We start from the raw sequence: 17177 nt of genomic DNA on the forward strand, positions 1-17177 counted from the left end.
ACTCTACAATTTAGGCAACCGATACTTATTTACAGTTGATAAATTTTGTGTAACCGAATTTCATTTCAAAATAAAACAACAAAAAAAGTTTTTTCCCCCTATACAATCAGACTTTTTGTATGAATTTAGCTTTTCCTATTAACTATGAACTCAGCGATTGAATATTATCATTGACATTTTTAATGCCACGATCCGGAAACAATGAAGTTCGACTACGATTTTTGCCTCTTCGGAAAAAACTGGTTTCGGCCATTTAAGATCATTTTCTAACGAAGAGCTCTACTGTTGTAAAATCCCTAAGCTTTTAGTGGGTATGTAAAAGTTCTGACTCCTTCAGTTTACTTCTTCCTCATCAATACCATTACTACTTGTTAGATACTGGTATTGTAACACTGGCATGAATCTGATTTAAATCAGATGGTTGATGTCTCGCCAAATTTTGCATTGTTTGCTTGTGTAATAATGTCAGGGCCATGGGCCAGCCTGAGTCAGTTCATGATCAACTTTCACTTTTGAATCAATCTCTAAAATGGAAAATAGCAGTACACATCATCAGCAGCCTTATTTAGACTACCGGTCTTGAAATTCCTTAACTACTCTTTTGCTTTTTAAAAAATTACAATCGCTTCAAATTTGCTATCACGGGCATTTAGTTATAAAATGAGTAATTGCATTCTACACACTGCAACCCCTCTTTCAATCGTCCCTATGTTAAGCCCATGACGACTTTTTAAAAATTGTCTTCCAAAGGAAATGGTCCAAGGAGTTGGAGTTTATCCCATTCTACAGTGCGTTAATTAATTGGGCAGTAAAAAAATGCTACCCTTTATTATGGATAGTTCTATCGCTAAGTATTTTTCACCAGATCTTACAGAAACGGTCACTAGACGACTGCTCAGTGGACAGAGGGTGAGATACTACATCCGAGACCAACCCGCAACCAACAGTTTATTAGGATATCTCAGTTCAGTTGGTAGAACACTCACTCTGTATCCAAAGAGACCAGTATCAATCCAGGTCGAGATTTTAAAAATCCCCTGTCCACCCAGCAGTTATTGGTGCTGGGCCTGTTAGATCTGGCAGAAAGTACTTTGCACTCACTGCTGTTTATTTCTTCATAAAATCGGATCACTTAGTTATACTGTTGGAACCCAGCAAGTGACTGACAACAGCAGCTGCATGCTGTAAAAGTGGCTACCTGGACGGGGATTCCCCTTTTTTAGGGTTAAGACACAAAGTATTGCATTTTCGTGATGTAATACAACACCATATCTAGATGACCACTTACATTACAATAATATTAACTTACGGAACAGACAGTACTACTTTCACTTGTTATGTTGGTTCTTTTTTCGTTTTATTGTGATTATTCTGATAGGTTTTATAAGCAATTTAAAATCCCTACCATTTTAAAATAATTTTGTTGTTGTGCGGACAATAAAAAATTCAAATCTTTAAAATCAGACGTTGGATTCCTAAACTAATTAATGCTTTGTCCAGTCTTAATATTATTACACACAGTAAAACATTCATTTTCTGATTCAACACATTTTAACTACGTTTTTAATGGTCATAAATGTAATGGGCTGAACATCTGGTATGTTCTCTCCATTTGTATTTTGTATTGTATTTAAAAGATATGGAGATAAGAGGATTAAACAATTTAACACACTCCTAAAGAACATATAAAGCAATATATTGTGTGTGTAGGTTTTACTTCACTATTACAAATAGAAACAAAACCACCGTCATTACACCAAACAACAACACCATCACAGTGGCGTAGTAGATAATAGAAGCAATGAATATGGTAGAAAAAGGTATTCCTCTCTCTCTCTCTTTCTTTCTTTCTCTCTCTCTCTCTCTCTCTTTCTCTCTCTCTCTCTCTCTCTCGCTCTCTCTCTCTCTCACACACACACATACATACATACACCCATACATCCTGCATATACACACATATTACATACACACGTAAAAGACAGGCTAAGAGAAAAATGAATCACATTCACACTACACCTAATTCATACAACTGACAACAACGATATAACATCAACAGTTAGTACAGATAGTATTCCACAAAGGCAAGTTTGACTGGGGAAAATAAGAAGAGGGGGAGAGGGGGGGGGGGGGTACTCAAACACAGCCAAGATAGAGAAAATAATAGTGGCACCTCCTAGGAATTAACAGATATTCAGACATTATTCTCAATATTCACAATGTACAAGTAGTGCAGCTGGTGAATAAAACTTTCCCACCCCAATCAACAGAGACATGAATGAAACAAACCCATTCATTTCATATTTCTTAAATCAGTAACAGATGTGTCTTTAAGAACTATTATTGTATATATATTATATATATATACGTTCCTGTACTACAATAAGTATGACCTCTTCACTCCTTTACCATATTCGTGGGAACGTTTAATGACAAAACTGTAGAATCAGTGTAGTAAAGTGTTCCATGGTCAGTAGGGAGTAAAGGAAATGATTATGACATTGTTTACATTGTGTAACTGGTCCAAATTCATCACCAACGATAGCCTAGACATCTCATAGACTGCTAGATATTCCCAGTGAAATTTGATACCCCACCCCTACACTTGTTACATATTTGTTGAACTGAATTAACATTAGTAACAGAAAGTAGACAGTTTGTACTATGTACTAGTGTGAATAATAATAAAACTGCAACGTCTGATTGTTGTTGTAGGGATTGCAGAAATATTTGATTTAAACGATAAATGTAGTGAAAATGTGAGTCTACTTTGCTGTGTTCCTGAGAAAGAAATATACTGATGATATCTATGATATTTAGTCCACTGTGTGAGGGGGATTTCAATCTATAACATGAGTGATGTAGATTTACATTTAAGATAATTGTGGCTTGGCTATGCCATTATTTATCAGACCAATTAGACTACTCGCTTCACTGACTGCAGGCACGTGCCATGCCAGAGCGCAGGTAAAGAGAAGGAGAGTAGTGACCTCTTGACCTAGCATCTCAACTAAGTGATCCGCTGGTAAACCACTGTGCACTAGACTGGAGTCCTATCCAATTGGTAGCAAGTAAATGTAATACTTTAATTATAGAAATCAGGGAACTTAACTATCGCTTTCATAGACTGCTTCTACCAGGAACCAATACCAGTTCATTTGTTGTTAGATGATTGCTCTACTAAGTGAGTAAACGACAACTGACTCAGCAAATTGTTGTTGAAATTATGGAAGTCCTGCTGGTTTTGTCCTGGCCCTTGCCGGAAACCTTGGCTGAGAGGAAAACAGTCAAATATTTAGTATATATATTAGTTTTGGGAGTTGTTTTTTTTCCCTTGTAAATAATTTCTCTGTTACTTATTGTTATGTTTTCTGTTTTGGATATATATTCTGCAAGCATTTGAGTGTATTCCTCTTAGTGGGATCCTGTGCTGGTGTCTGGATGAGACTTTTAGGTGATCTCAAACTGGGTACACTGATAGTGTACCCTTAGAATCTACATTTGTTCCTTATTTGAACCATTCCCCCCTTTGTCTTAATTTTTTTCTTGGTACCTGTACTTATAATTCAAGAGTTTTTACACTACACTTACATTTTCTTCCTTTTTAATTTTTAATGGTGTTAAAATGACCTGAATGTGTCGCAAGCGCTGTACTGTAAACCCCTTAAAAACAAAAATCAATACTAAGTGAGCTATGCGGGTGGTTGGATGGGAGCATCACCCTTGAATCGTATACCTATGATGTTCGCATGGGTGTACGATCCGATAGTGATGTCGTTTCTTCTTCTCTTTACTAGCCTATCCTGCTTCTTTGGTTTGTGATTGTATTTTTGACAGGGGATATTTTTTTTTCTGTAAATCTTCTGCCTGTTTGTTCTTGGTTATTTATAATTTAGCTTATGATATCTTTAGGTTATGATTTTGATTTACATTTGTACTTTTTTTGTTAGATTGCTTGTTTTTTTTGTTTCAGCGGTCTCTCATATAACCTCAATTGTGTTGGAAGAGACCTAAAGCAACAAACAAAAAAATAAGTGAGCTATCAGGACTCTTCAACATCCCCACACACACACAAACACACACCAATTCTCTATGTCATTTTTGAAAATAAAACTATTTCTTGTCTTTCATCAGGGGTGGTAGAATTCTGTTTTTTTAACAGCCATGGCTTCACAATCAGAGGTGGATTCTCATCTCACCCTCCCAGAACAGTTTGATGCCATATTCCAACTACATCAAGATCTAGAAACGACAGACGAATCCACCGCTTCAGATCGAATCCAGGTAGGGACTGTAGCAGGCCTAACAAGTCTGTAGTATTAACAACTTAATAATAGACTAAGGTCTCATCCAGAGGGTAGAGAGAAATCATTACTGCCTATTTGATGCTATAGAACTCAGATTAAATCACATGACTTCATATTGACTATGAAGGATTACTTTTTTATAGAAACCCCAGTACTCTTTTTTATCTATGAGTATGAGGCCTATCATATATTGACATTGTTAATCCCAGTTTCAGAAGCTCTAAATCTATACAGACATAAACAATTACTACTTCTATACTTAAAATAGGACGTTAGATTCACAACCTATTTCTTGTCAGATCTAACTTAGACCTTGCAACCCATTAAACTCCTTCGAGTTCGCCATAATAGGAAATCTAACAAATCTGTTCAATTTTCCATTCATATGAACTCGATTGAGTTAAATTGAAAATAATAACAAACATGTCTATCTAATTGAGTGAAATATTTCAATTTATTTTTGTGTAATTTCTTTACTTTGAAGGGTCGACTTCGTGAAGGAATTAGCTTAACAGAGTCAGCGATTGGAAAAGTGAATCAGTTGGAATTATTTAGTCGGAATGAAGATATTGAAGAAGTTTCCACAAATGAAATACGGTGAGTATTTTTTCCAAAACGACTTCACCAATCATCACTAATCTTTTCATTTCTTTGGGGGGGGGGGGGTTGGTTATTTTCCTTCCCCCTTCACTTACGTTTTAAAAAAAGTTCTGCATTTCCATTTTCAATACTGAGATAAAGGTAATTACTGGACGGCTATTCTGGATTCTAATATCAACTGAACATTTCTTTCCGATTGAGACCTGGGAGAGGGTGGAGACTTGTAGTAAGACAAAGGGACACTTGGATGTTGGTAACTTGTCCTGTGCTATCTAATAGTAGTCAGAGTAGAGAGGGAATTGTGCGGGGGGGGGGGGGGGGTCTCTTTTCTTAGTGTGAAACAAGACTCGTCACATTGTGAAATTGTGCCGATGTTTTGGGAGATTGAAAATAGAAATAAAGTGGGGACTTAGGCAGAATTCGTTTTTAAAAGCGGGCATTTAGAGTTGTGTTTTACAGAACAAAAGTTGTTTTGTCGAGAAAGTGGGCACTTAGGCAAAACAGGCATTTAGGCAATCACCACTGTATGACTAATAACTTTTAATATACCCAAAAAACTTGAGCTTTTATATTGTACATTATCCATTTAAAGTGCTCAAAGCACTTTACCAGGGGTCCTGAGCCGAAGATAATATATGATTTTATAACAGTTGATAGGGCACTCGCTTCACATGCAAGGGGACCAAGTTCGATCCCGCTGAAGTCGAGATTATTTTTTACTGACCCCTCCCCCATCTCTCCACCCAGCAGTGATTGGGTAGTGGGTTTGTTAGATCTTGTGGAAAAATACTTTGCGATAGACTAGGGTCTTATATTATATCAAAAAGATAACAAGCAATTGCTATTGTCCATTTCACGGAATAAAAACCGGGATGAACTACTCATGGCTCTGAAGGATTACAATGATATAATAATAAAAAGTTTCACATTCGATTTTAAGCATTCAGGTTCAGCCAGTATCACACCGTTTTAGGCAAATGCTTACAGATATCATCTACTGGGAAAATGGAAAAGTTTTGATGATTTATACTGTGGCTGTTCGATTCAAAAGATTTTAATGTTTATTGTTTCTTTAAAGAACAATATAAAGTAATAATAGTAATAAAAATAATTATAAAATAATAATAATAATAATAATAATAATAATAATAATAATAATAATAATAATAATAATAAATAATAATAATAATAATAATAATAATAATAAAAAGACACTTTTGAGCGCTTTCCATGAAACCAAATCTCAAAGTGAAAGATTGAAACAAAACACAAATAGCTTAAATAATTGTACAATCGGCATGTGTCAAATGAATTTTGAAAAAGTGGGCTTTTAAAGCGGATTTGCATTCCAGCGTTTAGGGCCATAACATATAGTAGTCCTTCCAAGTCATTCGGCCTTATGGAACTGGAGTTTATCCCAGTTTCTATAGCGTGAAATGGACAATAGCAATTGCTTGCTATCCTTTGGATTGGATGCTAGTCTATCGCAAAATATTTCTGCCAAATCTAACAGACTCAGCTACCCATTCACAGCTGGATGGATAGAGGGGGTCAGAAAAAATCTCAACTGCATCCGGAATCAATCACGGTCCCTTTGCATGTGAAGCAAGTGCTCTACCAACTGAGCTATCGGAATCCCCAAGAACAATATAACGTAAAAGTATTACTCTTATGTTGTATATTTTAGTTTATGTCCACATTATGTTATGTCAGATGTTGTTGTATCTAACTGTACTTTATTTCTGTATTGTTTCAGATGTTGTACTCAATGTTATACTAGTGATGTTTCTTGTTTTATTAAAGCTTACTGTAAAGCTATACTCAACTCTCTCAACAAATTTAATCTTTTTTTTCTCTTTCTTCTATAGATACATGTTTTTCTCTTTGTTCTATAGATACATGATGTTGTCTGCCTACCTGGGTTATTTCACAGGTTTAAATACACATTTACCTCGACTTGAAGCTGTCACCAAATCTAAGGTAATCCTCGCTCATTTGTTCTCATCATAAAGTGAATGAATTGTCATCTTTAACAGAAAGTTGCATTTTGTAGGCAGTATCTAGCCAAAGAGTTTTATCGTATTTTCAGTTTTTCATATTTCATGCATACCAATTGGTTGAAAAAATGAATGAAAATTTCACCAAATTAAAATTTATATACTGTTTTAAAAATTTTGATTTTATTTAGAAACTAGGAGGAATTTTAATTGACAATGGAAATCTTATTTTCATATTGGGGCAGCTTGGCTCAGCGGTATGGTCTTTGCTTCGTACCTGAAAGGTACCGAATTGGAATAATCGTTATGCTGTATGGCCTTGTTGCTCAATTTGAGGCTCTGCACTGCAGCTGGCGCCTGGGTTATTTTAGTCTTCCCATGGAATAGAGCCTAAAGACAAATTTCCCCCGTGGAATGAATAAAGGGAATTTTATTTGTCTTGTATTTTGTTTATTTTGATGATATCCATTCTCCTCTTTATTGATTTTTATTTGTTCATATATTTATTATTATAATTTTATTTTTTTTGGGGGGGGGGGGTGTACAACCGGTAGGCTATAATATAAATTCTCTGATGCCAGTGCTTGGATTTCTATTATCTTATCCACTTTGTTGTATATTGAGCTAGTTGTTACTTTGGAAAGAATAGGAATATCTTCTTATTTTTCATTTTGGAATAATTTTCAGATGTCTTACATCCTGTTTTTTGTTTGTTTGTTTTTTTTTTATTTAATTATTTTTTTTTAAAAATGATTTTCAGATGTGTTACAAAGACCCCTTGTTATTATCATCATATTTTTTCTTTCTTTTTTTTCTTTCTTTATTTTGATAATTTTCAGATTACTTTCCTCTCATATTATCTTTTTTTTTTTTTTTTTTGTCAATAATTTTCAGATGTGCTACAAAGACTTTTTAAGATTATGCAACAGTTACAGTGTCACGAATGTCAGATTAGAAGAGGACAGCGAGGATGAGGATGAGCCAAAAAAAGATATTGTAAAGAAATCAAACACAGCCAGGTAATTTAGTATTCTCGTTTGTACGGATCTGTGGGGTCTTGTGGTGTGACACTCACCTTTGGATCAGAAGGTCCAGGGATCCAGTCCTTCTCAGAGTGGTGCATAGTTTTGTCCATGGAAACGGTTATTTTCTCACATTCTCTCACTGGACTCAGGTCTAAAATGAGTACCCGGCTGTTAACAGCATTGACAAAAAAATTGTATTATCGTCTAACAGGCGTCATGTCTTGTCCTACATGTTAAGTGTTGCTATTGGCTAGGGACCCCTTGTAAAGCGCTTTGAACATGTTCAGTGGATATTGCGCTATATAAAAACTGAAGTTTTCTTTTTTGTTTGTTTGTTTTTTATAATGAGACTTTTCACCTCCATCTGGTAAGATGTTAGGCCAAAGCAGTTAGTCATGCTCACTGTCAGTTGAAACAAATGAATACCCCAAAAATATGAGTTTTTATATAGCTTTTAAAAAATATGCTCATTGTGCTTTACAAGAGTCCTAAGCCAACAGCAACTCTTAATAAGCAGAACGAGACCTGACACCTTTGAGGAGTTCCCCCCATTTTTTTATTTTTTTTTCAGAAACAGCTTTGTGATGGAAGGTACTCACTTTTACACCTGAGTACAGTGAAAGAATGTGAGTAAAAAGTTTTTGCAAAGGACTCAACTTTGCATTGCCCACTTTAGGACTGGAACGAGGAATCTACAAGTCAGAATATGAATGGCATATCTCGTGATCACAAAGCCTGACTCTGTCACAATACAATAATAATAAGAGATCTTTATTGTCCATAAATATGGCAATTTATCATTTATTTACACTTGTTATAACGTTATATTATGATAACTATCTATAACATTGAACAGATATTTCACTTCTACCTACTCTTTCTCTCGCGCATGCTCACACACACATACACACAACATAAACAGATGCATTTCGTTCTCTTTTTGTTACAATTGTGGTATTCTGACATTTAACTCACCCAATCCTAGAGTTTTTTTGCCACTTTTCAAAATTAGAAAAAAATGTATTAAAAATGAGCATGTACATAGATAGTTTTATTCAACCACCATTAACATGTAAAAACTAAAAACATTAGCTTTGATACTGTGTCTATGATTTGTCTCATAAAAATGTAATAGGCATGGTGTAAAAGTAACTCGGGTAAACTACGGATGTAGTCGGTGTTAGGGTTGAGTGAGTTAATATTATCATCGTTATAAATTCATCAATTAATCTTAACATTAAATAAATCACCTTTAAATTAAGGCACCATAAATCACCAGGTCCCTGTACATCTTTTTTTCATATTATTAGCTATTGTTCCAAAGAATAAGCATTGGTAAAATCTTGACATTAGTGGTTTTCATGGTTAGTAGTAGAAGTAGCGTATTTTTCATTTTCATTGAGTTGGGGGTGTGGGAACCTTGTCTGGACGCCGGTTTGGATCATTCTTGGTCTGGCTACTCATCTTCAGCTGTTCCAGCAGGATTGGATCTAGGCTGGTATCACCTTCAGGGTCATGGCAGCGCACAAGCTCCTGTACGACGGCAACATGATGATCCTTCTCAGGAGGTTTTCATGGTTGAAAATATCAAAGTGATAAATTAGGGAGCAAGCCCTGTTGTTGTAAGATAAAGATCTGAAAATTTGTGTTTTAAATAGTGCCAGACAAAGCAAGAGAAAAAATACCACCCCCACCCCTCCCAAAAGAATAAAACAAAAAAAAACCCATCCTAAATAATCAGTTTTCCTCGGCTGGGGACTGATTTTTCTTTCATGCTTTGTCTGGCACTGTTTCATACACACTTTTTCAGATCTTTATTTGGTTCAACTCTCTCAATCCTAGAGATTTTTGCTACTTTTCAAAATTGGAAAAAATTTGTATTAAAATTAAAAATGAGCATGTGCATAGATAGTTTTATTCAACTATCATTGACATGTAAAAACTAAAAACATTAACTATGATACTACGCCTATAATTTGTCTAATAAAAATTGTAATAAATAGGCATGGGGTAAAAGTAACCCGGGTAAACAACGGATATAGTCGGTGTTAGGGTTGAGTGAGTACTGGGGAATCTGCAAAAAAGTCAACTTCTGCTTAAAATCAAAACCTCTTGTTAGTCCCATATTTTCTGTTCTTACTTTTATTTATGTGTGTTCTACTGATAATGGATAAGGTCAACCTTGCTAAAAGTTGACCAATCAGTGTTGGAACCTTGCTGAAAGTCGACCAATCAGTGTTGGCTTTATCAGGATTCCAATCTATAGCGTTTAGTCTCGTTATAAATTCTAGCAATGTTGAGCATGGTTAATGACTTGGGTTGTGAGCGAATGAAGCATGCTGAAGCACATTCACATAGACCAGTGGAAATGTTCTATTATATAAATGTTCATTTTATTATATTTTTATGTTATTTTTCTTCATATTTTCATACCTGACTTTACCCAGTAACTTCTTGCAAGTGTGCCCAATGCAAAAAGGGCACCCAATGGTCACAGTGTACTGTATAAAATGGAATCTAAGCAAATACTTGAGTTTCCATCAGACACACACAGAAAGTAGTGCATAAGGCACCTGGAGCTATCCCATTTTGTATAGCGCTAAACAGATCGATGTGATTGCTTTTTATCCTTTGCATAGGACACCAGTCTATCACAAAGTACTTCCCACTGGATCTAATAGACCTAGCTACCCACTTACTGCTCGGTGGACAGGGGGTTTAGAAAAAAATCTCAACTTCACCCAGGATCGAACCGTGTTTCTTTGCGTGTGAAGCAAGGGCTAACTGAGCCATAGAGACCCCCTAAATCACACAAACCCAAGCTTAATGTTGAGCTTAGAAAATTGAGTTTTTTATATAGCGCAATATCCACTAAACGTGCTCAAACTGCTTAACAAGGTACAGAGACACCGCTGTTTACGGCCAGGTACTCATTTTACACCTGAGTATGGTGTCTCTCTGTCCGAAAAAATTAGAACATCGCCTAACAGGCGTCATGTCCCGTCCTAAATGTTAAATGTTGCTGTTGGCCAGGGACCCCATGTAAAGCACTTTGAGCACATTTAGTGGATATTGTGCTGTATAAAAGCTCAAATTAAAAAAAAAAATTTTTGTGCCATCAGTCACATTCTGTGTATAATTATGATGATTTTTTTTTTTCTTCTCTTTTGAATAGAAGTAAAGTTGATAGTATAAATGCCATGGGAAGCCAAAGGGAATCGAAGATTCAGCGATTCAAGGAGAAGAAACAGCTGGAGTCAAGGTTATCAGAATTGAAGTCTCTAGTGGAGAGAGATCATGTCGATGATGAGGTCAAGGTCAGAGAGTCACCCATTGTTTTTATCCATTTCTTTGCCATGCTATTGTCATGTCTTGAATTAAAATACTCATAGCTGACTGTGTGTACACATTTGAAGGTTTGATAACAGAACGCTGGATTTTTAACATTGTTGTAATGGATAATAAATTTTGCATTGGTTTGAGGGTATTTCCATCAGTACATTCAGTCCATAATACTTTGGGTTATCCATTATCAGACTTGCAAATAAGTACATTTCGATTTTTGGGTATAAAATCTTATTTCATTGAAGAACGGGTACAATCAGAAATAATAATGTTTAGAATTCACAAAAGAAAACGAAGGGTTGCCATCACCCAATTTTAAAAAAATAAAAATTGGGGGAGAATACTGGTTTCATTTTCTTTTAAACAATCATTAAACTTTTTTTCTTTTTTTTAAAAATAAATGTAAATAAGTATTGAAATACTTGTTTAAATTTCAGGACATCAGTGAGACATACTCGAATTTGTTACAATTATGTCTGATGGTAATCTCATATTGGTTTTGCCAATTCAGATTTCTGCCTCCAAATTTTGATTTTATTTTACTTCTTTATAAAACAGAAAACTTGAAGGTTTTGTGGTTGTATTTTATGTCCTTCTGTTTTACGCTGACTTGATTTCCGAAATTAAACTACCTGGCATCTGTTAAAGACCGTTTTTATATTTCAAAAAGAAAAGGATAAGTAATGTTTATTTTAGGTTCATACGTGTAGATTTTGGCTTTTTTATCTTTTATTTTTTTTATTATCTTTTTTATTTGGGGGATGGGGGGGGGGGGGGGGGGGGGGGGGCAGACCATGCATCTGTACCTAAAGTAAATTTTTTAGCCTTTTTCCATCTCAGAAAAAGTTCTATATGGTGGATCATACATCTGTACCGAAAATAAATCGTTAACCCTTTTCCTTTTCAGAAAAAGTTTTATACGGTAGATCGTACATCTGCACCTAATTAAATAGGTTACCCTTTTTCTTCTCAGAGAGAATTCTATATGGTCCAATTGAAAAAATGGGCTAATCTGGCTGTAGACGAGATGGACAGCTGTACTTTAGAACTACAAATGTTGGCACACAGAGAATCATTAAAGAATTCTAAGGAAACCAACAGCTCACAGAATAAATCCAACACCAATTCCTCCCCCTCAAAGGTAACCATAAATTTATGTCTTTCAGAGCCATTAGTAGAGTCCATGGAGCTGGAGTTTATCATATTATTTTGGTAGCATTAAAACGGACAATTGATTGTTATTCGTGCTAGTCTATTGCACAGTACTTTCCACCAGATCTAAAAGACACAGCTACCAAATCACTATTGGGTGGACATGAGGGTCAGAAAAATCTAAACTGCATCTGGAATCCCTTTGCTTGTCAGGGAAGTGTTCCACCAATGAGCTATCAAGACACCTGACCATACATTTTCATTTTTTTTTACAGCCAAATTATTTTCTGTTAAGTCCTCTTCTTCAACTTTTCTCTCTCTCCCTCTCTCTCTCTCTCTCTCTCTCTCTCTCTCTCTCTCTCTCTCTCTCTCTCTCTCTCTCTCTCTCTCTCTCTCTCTCTTTCTTTCTTTCCAAAGGCATATAAAATTATTGTAAATCAAATGTAGTGTCACTGTTGGCTTGGGATCCCTTTTAAAGAACTTTCAGCACATTTAGGGGATATTGTACTATATGAAATCTCACATTTTTTAAAGCGGTGACATCAACAAAGACAAGGGGAAGAAAATGACGTAATCCATAAATTAAAAAACATTTTTTTTATCACGACGTTCTATTTGCTTTGCCAGCCATTCCGTCCCTTCATTCTCACCAAGAACAGATTACAACAGCAAGTATTTGGCGCCGGCTATCCCAGTCTACCCTCCATGACTGTCGATGAGTTTTATGAACAGAAAGTCCAAGAAGGAACTTTGTCAGAGTCCGTGCATGGAGGGTGAGTCAGTTATTCTTTTACTTTTATGCTGTATTGCCCATGAGTTAGTTGAAAGATGCAATTATCAACAGGGTACCCTTTGCGTCATAGAACACCCACCTTAGAGTAAAAGGAAATGTTATTGAGCCTTGGCGCAGTAAAGATTTTTTTTTTATTGACTTCCATGTTCACACAGCAGTAATTTTATAGCTGGATGTGTGATCTATCAGTTCACAAAGCAGTGATTGGATAGCTGGGTGTATGACCTCCCTGTTCATCCAGCAGTAATTTGATAGCTGGGTATGTGACCTCCCAGACAACCCAGCAGTAATTTGATTGCTGAGTGTGTGACCTCACTGTTCATCCAGCAGTAATTTGATAGCTGGATATGTGACCTCCCTGTTCATCCAGCAGTAATTTGATAGCTGGGTGTGTGACCTCCCTGTTCATCCAGCAGTAATTTGATAGCTGGATATGTGACCTCCCTGTTCATCCAGCAGTAATTTGATAGCTGGGTGTGTGACCTCCCTGTTCATCCAGCAGTAATTTGATAGCTGGATATGTGACCTCCCTGTTCATCCAGCAGTAATTTGATAGCTGGGTGTGTGACCTCCCTGTTCATCCAGCAGTCATTTGATAGCTGGATATGTGACCTCCCTGTTCATCCAGCAGTAATTTGATAGCTGGGTGTGTGACCTCCCTGTTCATCCAGCAGTAATTTGATAGCTGGATATGTGACCTCCCTGTTCATCCAGCAGTAATTTGATAGCTGGGTGTGTGACCTCCCTGTTCATCCAGCAGTCATTTGATAGCTGGATGTGTGACCTCCCTGTTCATCCAGCAGTAATTTGATAGCTGGATGTGTGACCTCCCAGTTCATCCAGCAGTAATTTGATAGCTGGGTATGTGACCTCCCTGTTCATCCAGCAGTAATTTGATAGCTGGATGTGTGACCTCCCTGTTCACCCAGCAGTAATTTGATAGCTGGATGTGTGACCTCTCTGTTCATCCAGCAGTAATTTGATAGCTGGGTGTGTGACCTCCCAGACAACCCAGCAGTAATTTGATAGCTGAGTGTGTGACCTCACTGTTCATCCAGCAGTAATTTGATAGCTGGATATGTGACCTCCCTGTTCATCCAGCAGTAATTTGATAGCTGGGTGTGTGACCTCCCTGTTCATCCAGCAGTAATTTGATAGCTGAGTGTGTGACCTCCCTGTTCATCCAGCAGTCATTTAATAGCTGGGTGTATGACCTCCCAGTTCATCCAGCAGTCATTTAATAGCTGGGTGTGTTGACCTCCCAGTTCAACCGGCAGTAATTTGATAGCCGGATGTGTTGACCTCCCTGTTCATCCAGTAGTAATTTGATAGCTGGGTGTGTTAGATCTGACGAAAGTACTTTGCAATAGACTTGCATCATATCCAAGACGTATCAAGCAATGCTCACCATCTATTCAATACTGTATAGAAACTGGGCTAAACTCTTTGGCTCCATCAAACTCATGGCTCTGAAGGACTACTACTGATTTTTTTAAAAATGCAATAATCAAGAGTTGAATTTATGGAAATAGTGCCATGAAGAAAAACCCTCGTTGCCAAATTGACTAATTGGAACCTGAGCCCAATGTTAAAAGATTAATAGGCCACTGTAGGATCTTTTCTATTTGTCCTTTTTTTATGTGGCTTTATGTGTTTGTGTCGTGCAGCATTGTTATATTTTAGATTTAAACTAATTATTAACTATTCAGTTACTATTTAACACATGATTCGTGTTTCTTTAAACTTTATTTCATGTAATTTTTCACAAAGACAATTACACATTACACATCACATTGCGAGGACGTATTGCTTGAAAGTGGGAGACGAGTAAAGAAAAGATCCTGAGCACGATTGTTACTCTTATTACGGATATGTTGATACAGTAATGATAGGTTATGTGGTCTTGTGGTATGACACTCGCTTTCGGATCGGAAGGTCCTGGGTTCGAGCCTCGCTCGGCACATAGTCGAGTCCTTGGAGAAGGCTCTTTACTCACATTCTCTCACCGTGCTTAGGTGTAAAATGAGTACCTGGTCGTTAACAGCGTTGTCTCTGTCCGAAAAAATTGTAATATCGCCTAACAGGCATCATGTTTCGTCCAACATGTTAAATGTTGCTGTTGGCTAGGGACCTCTTGTAAAGCACTTTGAGCACTCTTAGTGGATATTGCGCTATATAAAATCTCAATTAAAGCTCAATTATAGGTAAATATAGGACCTATGACTATGTGATAATTCCCATTTCAATACATATAATTAGAATTTTGGTCTTTTTCTCATGAGACATGAGTTATTAAGAGTCTTTGTTCTGTTCTTTTCTTTTCTATTTGTGTTTAATCAGGCATAGCATGCAGCAATGGGCAGCAGATCCTGAAGCAGATCAGAGGGCCAGGGACGAGGAGGCAGCGGAGAAGGAAAAGAAAGAGGAGGAGGAGGATGAGGAGACTCTGATGAGAGCTAGAGCCATGGACGAATGGAAAGATGGTACGTTTTTTTGTTTTTTTTATTTTTGCTTTTGTTTTGTTTTTGAGTGTGTTTTTTTTTTTTTTTTATTTTTGCTTTTGTTTTGTTTTTGAGTGTGTTTTTATTTTTTTTTTTTGGGTTGATTGTCTACGTGTCTGAAATTGAAATTGTATTTTAAAATTGAATTCTGAGGAGTTTTAGTTTCCGTCAACCGGTGTTACTTAGGCAATCCGGAGTTACTTAGGCCACTTAGTAGAATAAAAAAGGTTGCTTTTTAAAAAACTTAATTTCATGAGTGCTCATTGGGTTCTAATTATTTAAAAGACAAAATCTACATGTAATTCATCTTTTAAAATAAGCAATCTTGTTTTCAGTAAGTGGCCTAAGTTACCCCGGTGGCCGTGCATGTTTACATATTTAACAAATGTGATTTGTAATTTTGGATTTCTTTATTTCTTTTTTTTTTATCCACAGAGCATAGACGTGGAGATGGTAATAGAATGAACATGGGATAAAACAAGCAAAACAATGGGGTGAATTTCAGGCAACGACGACAGCATGTCATGGAATCCTGGACAAAGACAAAATTTAAATACATTTGCCACTTGTCTTACTTTTTTTCTTTCTTTTTTTTAACTAGTGTCGGGCGCCATTTAAAATTAAACCTGCGGAATGAAAAGTCACAAATTTTAAAAATAATTTATGACAAATAGGGGGTATCTTAATCTATTGATAATTGAAGGAAGAGCTTTCCCACCAAAACGGAAAAGAAACTATTGTTGTTTTTTGGTTTTAAAGTGGTGTAAACTTTTCTGTTCATATTATGGATGCTTTATTTGTACTTTTTGATATATAACTATGCATAAATGCAATGAAATATCGAAGAAAAAGCAAAAAAAACTTGGAAACTTGTCACTTATTTTTGTTACCCAGGTGTGTTGTTTAGCTGCCTTCCCTCAGTTAATGAGGGAAGGTAAAGGAATATGTAGATAATAATTATATTGTATTTATATAGCACTAGCCCTTGTCTTGGTTTATTACAGTATGCTCCTTCAAAGTCATTAGGCCCATTAGGTGATGGAATTAATCCCAAGCTTGCCGTGCTACCCTTGGAAATACTAATGAAAGAGTGAAAATGGAGAGGCTTCGTATGGGAACAAAACAGACAATGGACGTTTCGGTTACAAATCCTTCGTCAGCACAACAATACACAAATTAACGTGGAAAATAAATAAAATATAATGCAAAGTGACTTGTATCGTCTGTACTCAATGGTGGTTGCAGTTTCATACTGCATTAGTGTATTGTTGTGCTGACGAAGGGTTTGTACTCAAAACGTCCATTGTCTGTTTTGTTCCCATACGAAGCCTCTCCATTTTCACTCTTCTTTTGTTACTATTTTACGATCACCGGCTTGAGGCAGCCCCTACCGTTTTCTACCCTTGAAAATAGAGTTCTGTTTATTACAAGTACTTTCCACCACATCTAGCAGGCCCAGC

At 36.3% G+C, this 17177-nt stretch overlaps 1 protein-coding gene across 2 annotated transcripts; it reads left to right on the forward strand.

Moving 5' to 3' along the window:
* The first annotated feature begins 239 nt into the window (after positions 1-239).
* On the forward strand, positions 240-16692 carry LOC144957884 (immunoglobulin-binding protein 1-like). 2 transcript variants are annotated; one of them, XM_078889405.1, is made up of 10 exons: positions 240-311; positions 4132-4281; positions 4789-4901; positions 6800-6884; positions 7796-7920; positions 11102-11243; positions 12245-12412; positions 13051-13196; positions 15557-15699; positions 16153-16692. In XM_078889405.1, exons 2-10 carry the CDS (start codon positions 4162-4164, stop codon positions 16191-16193), a joined length of 1083 nt encoding a protein of 360 aa, XP_078745531.1. In that variant the 5' UTR covers positions 240-311; positions 4132-4161; the 3' UTR covers positions 16194-16692. The 2 variants fall into 2 exon arrangements, with proteins under 2 accessions (XP_078745531.1, XP_078745530.1); XM_078889404.1 differs by having other exon boundaries at positions 6773-6884; positions 16153-16276.
* Positions 16693-17177: the final 485 nt, after the last annotated feature.

Source organism: Berghia stephanieae, chromosome 12 (genome assembly GCF_034508935.2).
Source record: "Berghia stephanieae isolate SIO BIC M18660-M18661 chromosome 12, UCSD_Bste_1.3, whole genome shotgun sequence".
NCBI lineage: Eukaryota > Metazoa > Mollusca > Gastropoda > Nudibranchia > Aeolidiidae > Berghia > Berghia stephanieae.